The 15,559-nt window shown below is 40.4% G+C and overlaps 1 protein-coding gene across 1 annotated transcript in view; it reads left to right on the forward strand.

The window, feature by feature from the left end:
• Positions 1-3,050: 3,050 nt before the first annotated feature.
• The window catches only part of L3MBTL4 (L3MBTL histone methyl-lysine binding protein 4), a 282,590-nt gene continuing 270,081 nt past the window's right edge, over positions 3,051-15,559 (forward strand). The window contains 6 exon segments of the mRNA XM_046671181.1: positions 3,051-3,389; positions 7,731-7,835; positions 8,907-9,047; positions 10,842-10,951; positions 12,198-12,367; positions 13,584-13,661. Of these exon segments, the coding sequence (XP_046527137.1) occupies positions 3,051-3,389; positions 7,731-7,835; positions 8,907-9,047; positions 10,842-10,951; positions 12,198-12,367; positions 13,584-13,661 (943 nt within the window).

The following is a 15,559-nucleotide window of genomic DNA, read 5'->3' on the forward strand; positions in this document are numbered from 1 at the left end:
CCAATAATCAGGAGGTAAGGTGGTAGGAAAGAAAGGACTTTACTACAGCTTTCTAGCAAGAGGGAGGATGGCTGACTCAGGTCTGAAAGAACCATCTCACAGAACAAAGACTACGGGCCAGTTATAGAGGAGGCTGGTCTCCAGGTGGGGCAGGCAGCTGGTCCCAGTTCCTGATATGGATATGCAGCAGGGAATGGAGCAACGCCCTGTACTCTGATCTTTCCGTTGTCATCGATGATGGCATTCAGCATAGGCTCTCTGCCTGGGGGTCATCACGTTCCTAAGGAACTCAAAAGTACGAAGTTATCATCGTAAAGTAGCTTCGAGGGGCCACAAAACCTACAGAGTAAGTCTGGGCTAGTCAGAGGTCATTCAAAGTTACAATATGGTTTCTTTTTTTTTCATGTCTTCCCTTAAGGCAACTTGTGCTGAGCCGGTATCACCATGACTCTGGAAATGATCGCTCAGGGTCTCCTATTTGTTGCAAATACACTTTATTTTGTGAGACAACTACTTCTGGCGGAGAGTCTGATTTAACTCACGGGGGGGAACCAACTTTGGTGTCGGTAACAATACGGCACTCTCCATGGCACTGTTCCCAAACTTTTGGCATCTGGGGGTACTTTAATGACCATATAGCACATACTCAGACCACCAATTTTAGATATTTAAAAAACTCGTATGTTCTAATTTTAAGAATTGTGAAGTGTTTAGTCAGTGAGCAGGCTAGTGTTGCTTATCACCTTTCGCGATGATCTAGCATAGTGACTAACTGCCGGTGCACTGGAGGCAGACACACACTGTGGTCTCAGGCATGTCACAGAACCTCTTGTGCCCTAGTTTTCTCACCTGTGAAATGTGCATAATAACACCTATTTCATAGAGTTTTTATGATGATTGAATGAGTCTGTATTTAGAAAGTGCTTAGAACAGTATCTGGCCCAGAGTTCAGTGCTGCAGACGTGCTTGTTGGTAAAAGGCATCTGTACAGGGCTGGATAAAGGACGGCTCAGGCTCCAACCATTCCTCCCCACTCCTCATTCTGCATGTCTGTTTAATGAGAAAATTGTATTTGGCCATCATAGGAGGTTAGCTGTGCTATCAAGGGTTTGGTTCTTCGGCTATCTTGATCACCCTGGATATTCAAACCGAAGAAAAACCCAGATTCCTTTGTTTCATCAAATGCTAAATTGACAAGAATGCCACGCTCAAAACCTGGTAGGTTTATTCTGATTTAGAGAAAGCTGCAAATGTGTTCATAACTTTCTCTTTGGTTGTATTTGTCTCAAGAAACTGTTTCTCTATGTTCCCTTCTGCAGTATTTGGTCTTTTATACTACCAGTAACATGATTGATTTTTTTTCCACTGAATAAAGCAAATCATCAAGTGTTGACAAAGAGTGAAGTTCCCTGGGGTCGAGCTGTTTATATCACAGTTTGCCCATATAAGACTTCCTGATATCTCACTGTTCACATTTAAAATTGTGACATTTCAGTCTTGAAGATACACAGTGAGACAATTTAAGATTTTGAAGATGTTGCTGAGATAAACCATTTAAGCAGGCTGCTGAACTCCTGACAATGGTCTTTGGTTTTATAAGAGATTTTATCAACTGCATATAAAATTCCTCTGAACATCTTGCCCAGTGACAGCCATCATGTGAAGGTCTGGAAATCAGAGTGCTGTGACCCTTGCCCAGTCTTTGCCTAGTATGCTGAAAGTCTGTGCTGTGGTGGCCATGATTCCATGTCATGCCCAATTTCTTTCAATATTGAATTTCCTCTATTTCTTTCAATATTGAATTAAGATCAGGAAAATATTGTTGATTGCCAACTCTTGACTGTGAATAAAATAGAATGTCTATGGGCATTCAGATAGAATCTTCCATTTCGTATAATGTGGGGGACCAGTATTGACCATCCCAAGATATGTCTCTTTGGCATGAGGATTATTTTGGGCTGGTTACTTTTAAAAACTGCAGATGGGAAAGAAACTCTGTAAAGTAGAATTTACTTACCCTTTGTTAAGAGACATTTACATTGTAAAGGAAATCTCCATCTGTAAAGGCGTCTCCCTCTCTGTACAAGAAGGGGGATGACCTTGTCTCTAGAAACTCTCATCAATGTGGAAGACAAGGACTTAAATCTGCATAATAACCTTACTCTTGTTCACTGTGCTTTTGTGGAAACCTCCCGTAACTGACTCCTCCCACCCCCAACATCCTCCTTTGTCTTTAGCTGAGGGTGGTATTTAAGGTGGTGGCTTCTGCCATTTGGCGAGTTGCTCAGCTTGCCTGAGCCTCTCCCATGTATACATGTTACAAAGCTTCGTTTAATTTTCTCCTGGTATTCTGTCTCATGTGAATTTAATTCAATATCTGGCCAGAAGGACCCAGAGCAGGTAGAGGAAATGTCTTCCTCCCCTACAATAACAACACTCTTCTGTATCACACATTTAGCTCATGCTCTGCTGGTGCTCAGGGCCACTAACCTGCTGTCTGCACAGTGGCTCACAACATTATCCTTACATGCATAATCTCTCTGCTCTTCTGATGGAGTTCTCGGTGATAAACAGAGGAAAATGTCCGGAATTTCTCACTTGGATCTCCTACGTGTCCAAGAGCTGTTCACACTGCACATGTGTGACTTTGTCCATCTGCAGAGCAAGATCTGCTGGCACACACATGATAATCTTACCTGTTATGTTTCATGAAGGAATTTTGTGAGTAGCCTATCTGCTTTTCTCTAGGCTTGGTGTTTTGTTTTCGTTTTTGTTGTTTTCCCTAATGTTCTGACTCTTTTTACTTTTCAATAATAGTATATACTTTGTACCTGCTTTTGCTATGAGGTATGGAACTTTGAATAATTCGTCTTCATCATTAGTGATACAATTCATCGATTTCATACTGGAAAACATTCTTTTGTAACTGTTCTGGGAAAAGAAAATGGCGAAACAGAACTCCCTGCGGTCCCCAAGAGCACACAGGCTTCTTTGGACGAGTCTCAGAGCCAGGTTCTGTCTTGCTTCTTCGAGGCCGTCTCTGGCCCCAGATGTGGAGCAAGCAGTTGGCAGGCTTTTGGGGGACTGGGGTTCTTAGCTATGCTACTGTTACGGGCCCCTTGGGTCTTGTTGTCCCCGAGGAGGAAATCAAGAGAGACAACCGTCAGTGGGAAGGACAAGCTTATTGGCTCGTCACAGGCGAGGCACCAGGGAGCCAGTGCGGCAAGGAGGGGCAGGTGGCCAGCTCTCCGGAGCGGCCCGCGCGACTTCTGTGGGGCGAAGCCTGGGACGTCCGGCAGGTCGAGGGCAGGCTGTGCTTGCGTCTGCGCTGTCGTGCGGCAGCCACTACATGCGATGCGTGGGTCATCAGCACGCTGGCTGTCCGCCCGGTTGTGATTTTACTATGCTAATGGGGCTAGGGTCACCTTCCATGGACCCCTGGGTGCGAGGGCGCATGTGTAAACCTGGGAAAGTGGCGAGGCTGCGGCGTGTGAGTCTTGGTGGTCTCTAGCTGATTTCCTGGCTTGGCGATTGGTTAGGGGCCTTATGATGTTAGGCCAGGGCCCTTGCAGATAGCCCTGTCTTGTTAGGCTGGTTCCTGTCTCACTGCTAAACTAGTTGTGTGACCTTGAGAGAGTCTCTTAACCTCTCTGGGCTTGCGTTTATCTGTAAAAGTATTTTTTCAGGTCTGCAAACCTTATGATTTTTTATGACTGAATTTAATGGGTTCATTGTTTGCTTTGTGTGATTCTAGTTCTCACTTTTCATCATAAAATATAATTTTATAAGCACACTTATTAATTGTGTTTATAAAATATAAAATTTTTAGAAAGGAAAAAACCCTAAATCTTCTATGAATAAACTATTAAACAGAAAAGAGGTTGATGAAAGGCAGTGATATTTCTCACTAAGTATTGCCTGTCATGTTGTTAAAATGAGTGTTTTGTTTTTTATTTGAAACTCTCTAAAGAATGCTGTGGCTGTTTGAGCCATATAGTGTTCCTTGCAACATTATGCGAAGTTCCCAAATGTTCAAGTGAGGAATCATTTTGAAATACTGACAAGAGTAACATTGATCATCCTAACTCCTGCTATGAATTCTTGCCACTGTCTTGAATTTATCCTTCATGTATGAGGAGAAGGTATATAGGCTGCTCCACATAACACTGTTTCCTCCCCATACTCAATTTTGCATCTTTCAGTTTTGTTAAAACATGAAAAATGTCCTCTCAATTTCTTTCTTTTTTTTTGAGGAAGATTAGCCCTGAGCTAACATCCAGTGCCAGTCTTCCTCTTTTTGCTGAGGAAGACTGGCCCTGAGCTAACATCCATGCCCATCTTCCTCTACTTTATATGTGGGACGCCTACCACAGCATGGCTTGCCAAGCGGTGCCATGTCCGCACCCGGGATCTGAACCAGTGAACCCCAGGCCGCCGAAGCAGAACGTGCACACTTAACCGCTGCGCCACAGGGCTGGCCCCTCCTCTCAATTTCGATAGATTCTTAAGTTTCCTCCCGGCTTTATTAATATACTCCCACCTTGGTCTGTCTTTCCCCTCTTTCTTGTCAGTTTTGTGTGCGCATCTGTCTGTGTGTGTGGTGCCTTTGCAGTGGTCTGGGGCGTCCCGGAGCAGTGAGGAGGAGGCATTGGTTTGGTGGTGTGCTGGAAGATGAAGTGGATGTGAGAAGGAGGCTGGGAGAGTGAAACACAAACATGGCATTTGTTTTTATAGAAATAAAATATTCCTGAGAAATCATTGGTTCTTGCTGTTTCATTTTTGGGTTTTGTCGTCTTTAAAGCTTTTCCTTGGAAGCCTCTAAACTGATCTGTGAATGTAAGAATGTTTTTAACAAGATTTTACAAGCCAATTCAGCAAGATCTTTAAACAGTTCCATGTTCATGTAAGAAAAGCATGCACCCACTTATCCATGGAGGTTGGAGAAGCTGTGGTACCTGCACGCAGTGGAGCACAGAGCAGCTGTCGCAGTGTGGACAGTCACCGTGACCTGACAGGCAGTGGTTTCCAGGAGACATTAGGAAGTGAAGAAAGCCAAGTGCGAAACAGCGTGTACAGTAGGTTGCCTTTTGTGTAAGAAAGAAGGGAAAACCAAGAAAAAACATGCACATAATGACTTATTTTTACAGGAAGACAGCTGGGAAGGATAAAGCAGAACACAGTGAAGTTTATCCCCTACCAGAAGTGGGAAGGAGGAGGAGGGGAGGAGAGGCAGACACACTTCTCTGAGGGCCTTTAGTATAGCTTTAGCTTTCAAAAGCATGTTAATATTCTACATATTAAAAAATAAAAATAAATCATTAAGAATCAAAACAAACTCAACTGTATTTCAGATGAGTACAATAACTACACTGGAGAGAAAAAATGAATCCAAGTAGTTTATGAACACAGTTTTTTTGGATTTTTATTTATTTATTTTTTTGGTGAGGAAGATTGGCCCTGAGCTAACATCTGTGCCAATCTTCCTCCACTTTGTATGTCAGACACTGCCACAGCATGGCTTGATGAGCAGTGTGTAGATCCCAGGATACAAACCTGTGAACCCTGGGCCACCAAAGCAGAGTATGCTGAGCTTAACCACTATGCCGCCGGGCCAGCCTCTGTGAACAGGTTTTAGGTATATACCCATGCATGGAGGGCAGAGGTGGGAGGGGAAACTGCAAACAAATTCTGAACTCTTTTGTAGGTTTGTTAATTACAGTGGTGTGGGTGAACCAGTTCTGAGAGTATAGTAGATACCCTGTAGGGTTTAGGACATAAGTAAATGTGTCAACCTTGTTAGAGGAGAGAGAACAAATATGGATGGAAACAGGCAGAACGAGCCCGTGGGGATGGATATCCTGAGAAGGATGCAAACATCACCCATGTGTATTCTGGCAAAAAAATGTGTAACCTGAATCTAGTCAAATCCAAAATCAGGAACTTCTGTTTAAACAAATGGAAGAAGGGAAAGACTATGTTCTTAAAAAATGTCAATTTTATGAAAGACAGAGAAATGCTATGGAAAATGTTCCAGATTAAGGGAGACTAAAGAGACATGTGGACTGAATTTAATATCTGACCCTAGACTGGATCCTGTTCTGGAAGGAGAAAGTGTTATAAAGCACATTGTCGGATAAGTTGGAAAAGTTGGAATATGAATAGAAGATGAGTGAACAGCGTTGTATAAATATTAAATTTACACAAGTTGGTAACTGAGCTTCAGTTATGTAAGGGAATCTTCTTATTCTTAGGGAAAATACACTGCACTTAGGGAGAAATATTTAGGATTTTGGGGTGAAGGGACCTCAAATGGTTCAGAGAAAATGATCTGCGCATGTATTTGTATATGTGTGTCTCTGTCTATGTCTGCGTACGCACTCAGACTGAGGCAGGAGGCTTAGAAATAAATCTAGGCAAACGCTATGCATGTTCTCCGTACTATTTTCTTCTTGCAACTTTTCCTTAAGTTTGATATTATTTCCAAATGAAAAGTTTTTTCAAAAGAATAAATTTCACCCTAAAAATAGGCATTCATATGGTAAGCAGTAATAAACAGTAATACAATTAGTGATTAGAAAGCTGCTCTAGATCTAATAAACTAGATTGTAATCGTCATTTTCCATTAGTACACTTACAAGTTTATTTGCAATTAAGAATAAATTGCCTAGTCATGCTGAATCTGCTTGGAACTGTCTGCTCGAAACTAATAATAATTCAGCAAGGCTGTGGGAAACAAGACCACTATTAAAGAAAATAATGGGAAGAAATTAGAAGGTCTGTTGCAAAAAAATCCATTTACAATACCAATAAACATTAAAAAGTACACAGAAATAAATACAACAAAGAATTTTTGAAGTCTGAAAATGTAACAAGCATTTTGGACCAACAAAAATGATTAGATTGAATGGAGAGGGAACGAGTTTCTGAATTAGAAACTCGACATAGAAACTCATCATAGTAAAGACTGTTCTCCACACGGAAAGACTCATTAAGACAAATAAGACAACGTGATATAGGCAAATACGCCAACAAACAGAATTAAAAGGCCAGAAATAGACCCACAAATATGTAGAAACTTGATATAACACGGGTAACTTTGCGGATTAATGGAAATAGAGACTACTCAAACATTTTTTTTGAATAATTTTTTCTCCATATGAAAAAATAGACCTCACACCATAGAAAACATGAATTACAGTTGCATTGTAGGTTTAAATATGAAGAACCAAAATTTTAAAAGAACACTGGAAGAATTTCTGTGTAACTTTAGGATTGTGAGGGATTTCATGGCTAGATGTGCCAACTGTACAGGAAATAATTGATATATTTTGCTACATTAAAATAAAAACATTTCTCTACAGCGAAGTCATTGTAAACAAAGTGAAGAGCCAAGTCGCAGACGGGGAACAGGTCATCACTGTGATCAACCAAGGACTGCTTCCAGGAGAGAAAGAGCTCCTTCATAGCATTAAGGAAAAACGGGCAAAAAAATAAGTAAGGAGTTCACAGGACATAGAGTTTCTCAGATGAACTATTTCAAAGGACATTAAAGTGATCAAACCATCTTTGAGGGCCAAATATATAAGAAAAGCCTTCTATATTTAGCTTCAGTCCCAAGTTTCCAAACTGGTGCAGTCAGTTCTTGATGGTATGCCTCGCCACACCGTGTGTTTTAATATCAAATTGTGAAGATATTTCGGTGGCTAATGTTATATTATGAACTTTCACAGGACCAATCCTTTCCAGAGCATGAAAATGGTATTCAGGTTGGAATGAGATTAGAAGGCATTGACCCCTGACATCCGTCTGTATTTTGTGTGCTTTCTGTAGCTGAGGTAAGAGATGGTGTTACTGACTTTGGCTAACTAGACAGTGACAGAAGAGAATTTTCTAGAGAAGAATGATTTTGAGTACTTTCTGTTATAAACAAGTTCCAGTACGTCATGGATTTATTTTAATCAGTGATGGGTAAAATACGTTTCTTAATGAACTTTTTCTTCTCTGAAGATTAATTTTCCGATAAGTCCTTTATCACTAGAAGTTACGCTTGATTTAATCGATAAATAAGTCTTCACCTGAGGTTGATAACAATCAGTGAATCCCACAATGTTGTTTTTGTCTGTTAAAAGAGACATAATTATTTAAGTTTTAGCTGAACTAATGAGAAATGTATATGAAAAATATCCATGCATATGAATTATATTTTATGTAAATACATGCATTTTGTGAAAATTATATAGAATGAAGAGCCACTGATGAAAGTAAATGGTTTGTAGGATGTAATATTTACTAAACATTTTATATTATTAAGTTGGTAAAAGCCCTCTATGTTTTTAATAACATCAATCCTAGAAAATACTGTTCACCTGCTCTACTGACTAATTACGGCTGTTAAACTTGCACAGCCTGTCTAGAGGACGTATTTCGCAGACCGTTTTGCTATTTCCTTTGCTGAGTGTGTGTGCTCAGAGATGAACGGAGGTCTTACCCATTTTGGTTTTGCTCTGTGCTTGAGCTTACGCTGTCTGGGGATGTGACTCCAAGCCAGACAGCAGGAGATGGGGTTTCTGAAAGGAATATGGGATATTTGATAGGTATCGAATGAATAAATAAATCCGTTGATTAATGGATATGTAAATTGACTTCAGAGTTCTAGACTGAGTAAAAGGATAATTTTTTTGCAGAAAAAAATTTCTAGATACTTGAAAGGTAATGTCTGCTTTCTCAGCACTTGTCTTATTCAGATGCCATCTGTAAACTTGTTCTCTAATACAAACACATTTCGATGGAAGGATTGGTTCACATATGTTGATGGCACTGACAGAAAACATGAATATTTTGTTAATTCTGTGTACACTTCAAATGCATGACACTTAATGAATGATTGCAAACATTCCATTCTGCAGGTGTGTGGCTACTGTCTAAGACTTCATTTTGATGGTTATTTAAGCTGCTACGATTTTTGGACCAATGCTGGTTCCCCTGACATTCGTCCAATAGGATGGTGTGAAAAGACCAAATGCGAATTGCACGTCCCCCAAGGGTAGGTCAGGATGGAAAGAGAGTTAGTTTTATTTCAACACATTTCATGAAATACCAACAGGAGAGCCTGGTGTGAATTGATTTTCAAAATGAAAATTTGATCCACAAAAAGCAGTAAGACTACAGGATACCTTTCTTAGAAATAAATACACATCTTTAAAAGGAAAGCATCAATGACTGTTTAGGTCAAATATTCTGATAAGGTACCTAGGGCAGAAACAAAATCGGATGAGAGCATTTTATTTTACGTAAGTTTATTAAACCTTATAAGGAATTAAGAAGCTAATGTTTAAGTCATTGTTGAAATGAAATATTTCACTTAATCAATGATATTTCACTTATTCTATGAGAAAACTTGATTCACTGTATATCATTTGTTTTGAAAAAATCATGGAGAACAGGGAACTATGGAAGAGAACAAGTTCACTATGGATTTTCTTTTGATGAGAAATAAAAATCTCATCTTTGTCTTTTGCTGTGTGCTAGAGGAACCTGGGACTGGCAAGTGTGCCTGAATGTGCCTGTTTTCTCTGCTGTGCGCAGTGAGGTGAGCCTCTGACCAGCTGAGAAGCCGATGGGCTGTTTCCTTGCACAGCCAACTTCTGTATAAGGTCTCCTGCTGGCATGTGAGACTATTTGAGGACTCTTGCAACTTCTACAGTCAGTATATCGTCATTTCATTCTTAGTAACCGATTCAAGGCATCTTTTGGGATCTGTCCCTGAGATTAATGACAGAGTCCCCTAAGATTGAAGGATTTCAGGGAAGCTGGTGACAGCTCTTTCCTTCAGTAAGTATTTATGGAGCCCAAACTATGTGCAGGCACTAGGGATGGAGCAGTGGACAAAATGAACCGCCTCTGTCTTCACGGGGTTTTCATTCGAGAGGAGAGAGGAAGAGTAAAGATAAAGAGACATGTGAGGCAGTGATGGGGTGGAGGAGGAGAGCGGTCACAGGGGTGCTGTTTCACTTAGTGTGGTGAAGAGGGCCTGAGAACATCACGTCTGACAGGTGTGTGGGCGAGGCGTGGCTACCTGGGTAGGAGCGCACGGCAGAGGGAAGCAAGAGTAAATGCCCGGGCAGAGTGTGCAGGGTGCAGGAGAGGACTCCCAGGAGAGGAAGGTGGCTGGAGCTGAGAAACAGGGCCAGAAGGTCGGAGAGGAGGTGACAGATGTAGCCATGGCCTTGAAGGCTGTGAAGGAGTTTGATTTTTATTCTAAGTTTAATACTCGATCAGAAAATATTTATTGAGCCCATCTTATTTGAGCCAGCACTGTGTGAGCCTCTTTAGGGTACATGGATGGGAGGATAAGGCATCTTTTAATTGGTAACCTGTAAACATATGGAGCAGAAAGCTGGAGCTGCCAGTGGTCTTTGGATCGTGAAGGGGTTTCTGTAATTTACCCCAGTGTCTGGCACCCTGGAGTGTTGCACCATCAGGTCCTCTGACTGTCTTGGTGATACGGCTTCTTCAGGAGTGATGATGGACTCAGGAACTTTTGTCTCCTCTCTTTGCCCATTTTGGAAAGCCTTAATGGGAGACGAGACTCCCATCCAGCCACCAGGGTACCAATTCCATATCTCGATTAATTTAAAAAATTTGTAGGGAGTGAGTGACATGCGTGATGGGAAATCACACTCAACAGTTTTGAATTTCATACATTAAAAAACATTGAAATAATTTAGAGGTTTTAATTTAAATCTTTTGTGGTCTGCTAAGGGACATCGAATTTATGGCAGACGACTGAGTAAGAATAATGTAGTTAATATGCACATGGTTAATCTTGTGGGTATTTTGAGGGATCTGTACCTTTTTTAGGTTATAGAAAAGATCACATTTTTTGGATGGATTACTTGAAGGCCTGCAGATTGCAAAATGCTCCCAGGAAATTATTCAGGCACACAAGTTCTGTGAGTATTTTCTTCCTCAGTATAAATCAGATTTTTCCTTGAGCTTAAATTTCTTAAAATTCCCTATATAGTCTGTTGAATTTTAGTCTTTTAAGAATTCCTAGCTTCCTCTCACTCTTTTCACTTAATTTGTCAGTTTCCTATGGGCATTTCTTTTTTTCCCCTTTAAAAGTACAATTAAATATTTCAATTAGATGGAGAGAATTGAAAACTTTATATTTAAAGCCTGCTAAAATTTAAAATGCCTTTTAGAAATGTTTTTTCTTTTTGCTTCCTATGAGTTCGTCATTTAAACTTAGTTTTGGCATTTGAAGACCAGTAGACCCCCAAGGTAGACTTCAAGTGTACCCAGCCTCGTTGTATTTCAGTACAGCGAGAATGAGGGTGACCTTCCACGCAGGTTCAAGGAGAGTGTGAGGATTGGGCAGAGCACACTCCTTGTGCAGTCTGCATCCCCGTCGACCTAGAAGTCTAGGAGAGAATGGAAATAAGTGCATCCCACCTCCTCTGCGCCCGTCTCTGGCCCAACAGTGAGGCCGCACACCAGGGACGGGAAGGGAAGCCTGGGGCCCAGGGCAGGCCTGCCACCTGCGGGCTGTGTCCCTGCTCAACTTCTCAAGACCACAGTGTCCTGATTTTGAAATAAATGTTGTACAACTGCTGTGTGTTTCCATAGAATTGTGTCAAAGAAAGACAGTTATAGAAATGTGAAATTTCTTTTAAAAATGTAATGTGCTAAAGCGAAACAAAAATCAGGGTTCAGTATACATAGTAAGAAGTAGAGAAAAACCCTAGTCCCCAGATATTGTATATATACTTTCTAAATCGCAGGGCTGCCTAATTATAGCTATACAAAAAGTGGGGTTTTGCTATTATTATTTTACTATAAATCAGAATCTGTAGTATTTTTTAATACTAAAAAATATGCAGATACTAAAAGAAGCATTTGGATTTTTTTCCAGCTGTAATTTTATTCATGGATTAGTACACGTTGAAATAGTAATATTTCAGTTATTTGAATTCTATTTCAAATATTTCAATTCAATTATTTCAATATTAATATTCCTTAAATATTGAAAAAGCCACTAATTCCAGTTTAGATCAAAGTAAATGATAATTTTGGTGCTGAAGAGCATAGGTTCCGGAGGGTGAGTGCTGATACTAAACATCACACAGATTCTGACAGTGGCTCAGTCCTGTTGGTGTCCTGTTGCTTTTGTGCCTTCTCCCTCTGGTGCTGTGCTGGAATGGACCAGGGCCTAAGGAACTTGGGGCTGGAGTGAAGCTGGAAGCTGTCGACAGGAAGAACCCTTCCTTGGCGTGTGGCAACCCCAGCAAACGTTGTTAAAGATCGCCGCTAGTGCATTTGGACGATTGGGGTGATAGTTACGATTACTGGTGAGACACCAATGTATGTTTTATTTTCACGTGTTCATGTCTGGTGTTAAGAATTTCTTCTCATTTCACCTCTGTCACTGTTCTTAAGGTAATGAGCATCGGGAATTGAGTGGCTGACTGATCGCTCCCTTCTCATCACAGGAATTGTTGAATTAAAAAGCTTGAAAAACTTCTCCCTTCTGTGAGAGGTTACCTAACGGGGCCTTCTCTGAGACCATGTGCCCAGGTCAGGGCACTGCACTGTGTTGTTTTTAGTCTCTAAGGAAAGCATTTCCGGGAAGGGGAAGTTAAGAACTTGCAGTACTTTTTTTCCTGAAAAATATTGACCCTGGCCTGTCCTGTTTTTGAAAGGGAAGATTCAGGGAGAAAGGAGTGAATTGTTCAACAGCCTGTGGGGGCAGAGGAAATGTGTGTTATGATGCCATTAAACTAGCATCACACAAGTGTATTTTTGTTTTGTTTGTTTGTTTTGTTTTTTTATATACAGATACCGAATTATAACGTTGTATACCTGAGACCTATACAATATTATAAGCCAATGTTACCCCAATAAAAAATTTTAAAAATTAATTATTTAAAAAACTAACAGTGCATGAGTTCAAAGGGTTTTCTGGGTAAAAACCTGAAATATGGAAGAGGGCATGGCAAAAATAATTCCTGTAGCATGTCTTCACCGTATGTACTGGATAACCAACAGGTCGTTGAGACAACCTGAGGGTTGTGGTTCTGCGTAGACGTGCAGGGGCCCTGTTTTCTTCTTTGAACTAAGAAGCAGAGCGTGGATTAATTGTTGTATGCATCTGAGGTAGGATAGTCTGGGTTCTTTGAAAAGAAGAGGGAGGAACTATGGAGTCATATGGAGTCTGATGAGGCTGTCCTGTTGAAGTTTGGACTGGCCTATTAATATTTTCCCTTGCTGCTAGCGAGAAGTGGTAGATGATGTTTATTAAAATGTTCAGTCTTTGAGGACATCACTGGCAAACGGTCATAGTCAAACACATTTTTTGTACTTTTAAAGTTCAAAAAGTTTATGTAAAAGAGAAGTTTGCTTGCTCTGTTTACAAAATACAGTATTAAAAATTACTTCAAATTCTTCTTAGCTGTAAAATTATATTTTAGTTATGAAGTAATATTTTCCATGGTGTCTCTTAATATCCAGAATGGTCATTACTCTTGGATTCTTTCTCTGGCATGGAGGAATATGGGATCTAAAATAGAATCCTGTTTTTGCAGGTGTGATGGACATAAATCCTTATGTCCAGCTGGTTGGTTGGTGTCAGGAGAATGGAAGAACACTGGTAGTACCCGGTGGTGAGTGGACTGGCTCAGTGTTCTTTGAAGTCATTCCTGTGTGACTGGCAATGTCTATTCTTATTTTTGTTTGTGCAATCCACATTTCAATAGAAGATGTATGATAAAAATACTATGCAATATTCTCTTGACCACCAAGTGACCCAAATGTCTGAAATCTGCACATTCTTCCCCATAATGAAAATGGACTGTGTTGGTAAAGGTGTACTGGGCAGCCATTAAAAAAAAGTTGCTGGAAGTTTTTTTATCCAATGAAATGAGTACCAATGCTGTAGGTTGAGATTTAAAACTAGCTATTTCCAGTTGCTAATTTATCTTATAACTTACATTAATTAATTAACCGAACCATAAGATTATTAAATGTAGAAATTGAAGTTAAGTGTAGTCCTGTAGAAATCTAAGAGGTGAGAACTAATTCCACAGTGCATCTCTGGACTTGCCAGGCGCCTTCACCAAACCAGCTTAACGGCTCAACTGGACACGCATGGAGGGCTTCTTCCTGTTTTTCTTCATTATTAGAAATATTAAATTTTTAGAGACTTGCTCTATCAAGTCTCTGTTTTTTAATTTAAGAATGAATTAAATATAGTGACTTTGTGATCTTGGCATTTTTAAAACAAGTTGCTAGAAGAAATATATTTTCCTTCATTAAAAAGTGTAAAGGCAGGGGCTGGCCCCGTGGCCGAGTGGTTAAGTTCGCGCGCTCCGCTGCAGGCGGCCCAGTGTTTCGTCAGTTCGAATCCTGGGCGCGGACATGGCACTGCTCATCAGACCACACTGAGGCAGCGTCCCACATGCCACAACTAGAAGAACCCACAACGAAGAATATACAACTATGTACCGGGGGGCTTTGGGGAGAAAATGGAAAAAAAAATAAAATAAAATAAAATCTTTAAAAAAAAAAAAAGTGTAAAGGCAGAAATATAGATTAAGGAATATGTCATTCTAGATTGGAGCAGATGTTTAACCTTTTAATTTGAATGATTCTGGAATTTTGCTGCTTTTTAATTTTTTACACTTAAATACAGAGAAATATTAGAATTTCTCATCAAATTATTGAATTCAGTGAAAAAAAAATTCGAGAATTAGGGGCCAGCTCCGTGGCCAAGTGGTTAAGTTCGCGCGCTCCGCTGCGGTGGCCCAGGGTTCTGATCGTGGGCGCAGACATGGCACTGCTCGTCAGGCCACGTTGAGGTGGCGTCCCACATCCCACAACTAGAAGCATATGCAACTAAGATATACAACTATGTACCTGGGGGGTTTGGGAAATCAAGCAGAAAAAAAAAAAAGGTTGGCAACAGTTGTTAGCCCAGGTGCCAATCCTTAAAAAAAAAAAAGGAAGATTGGCAACAGTTGTTAGCATAGGTGCCAATCTTTAAAAAAAAAAAAAAAATCAAGAATTAAAAACAATCAGCAAGAGGGGCTGGCCCTGTGGCTGAGTGGTTAAGTTTATGCGCTCCTCTTCAATGCCCCAGGGTTTCGCTGGTTCGAATCCTGGGCGCAGACATGGCACCGCTCATCAGGCCATGCTGAGGCGGTGTCCCACATGCCACAACTAGGGGGACCTACAACTAGAATATACAACTATGTACTGGGGGCCTTTGGGGAGAAGAAGAAGAAAAAAAAGGATTGGCAACAGATGTTAGCTCAGGACCAATCTTGGAAAAAAACCCAAAAAACAATTAAGAAGCCAAACAAAACAAAACAAATAAGAAAACCATAACCTATTCAAAAATATCCAATTAGTCTAGAAAGGTTTTACAAAATAAATCACATCTTCTGTAATTCTGATTTTGCCATGTAGACAGATCTTGAGTTGTTTGTCCTATTTTTCTGTAAAGCTGACTTTAGAACAAAGTTCTTTAAGGCAAGGTGAGATGTCTGTGGGTCTCCAGACA

This window comes from Equus quagga, chromosome 9 (assembly GCF_021613505.1).
Source record: "Equus quagga isolate Etosha38 chromosome 9, UCLA_HA_Equagga_1.0, whole genome shotgun sequence".
Lineage (NCBI taxonomy): Eukaryota > Metazoa > Chordata > Mammalia > Perissodactyla > Equidae > Equus > Equus quagga.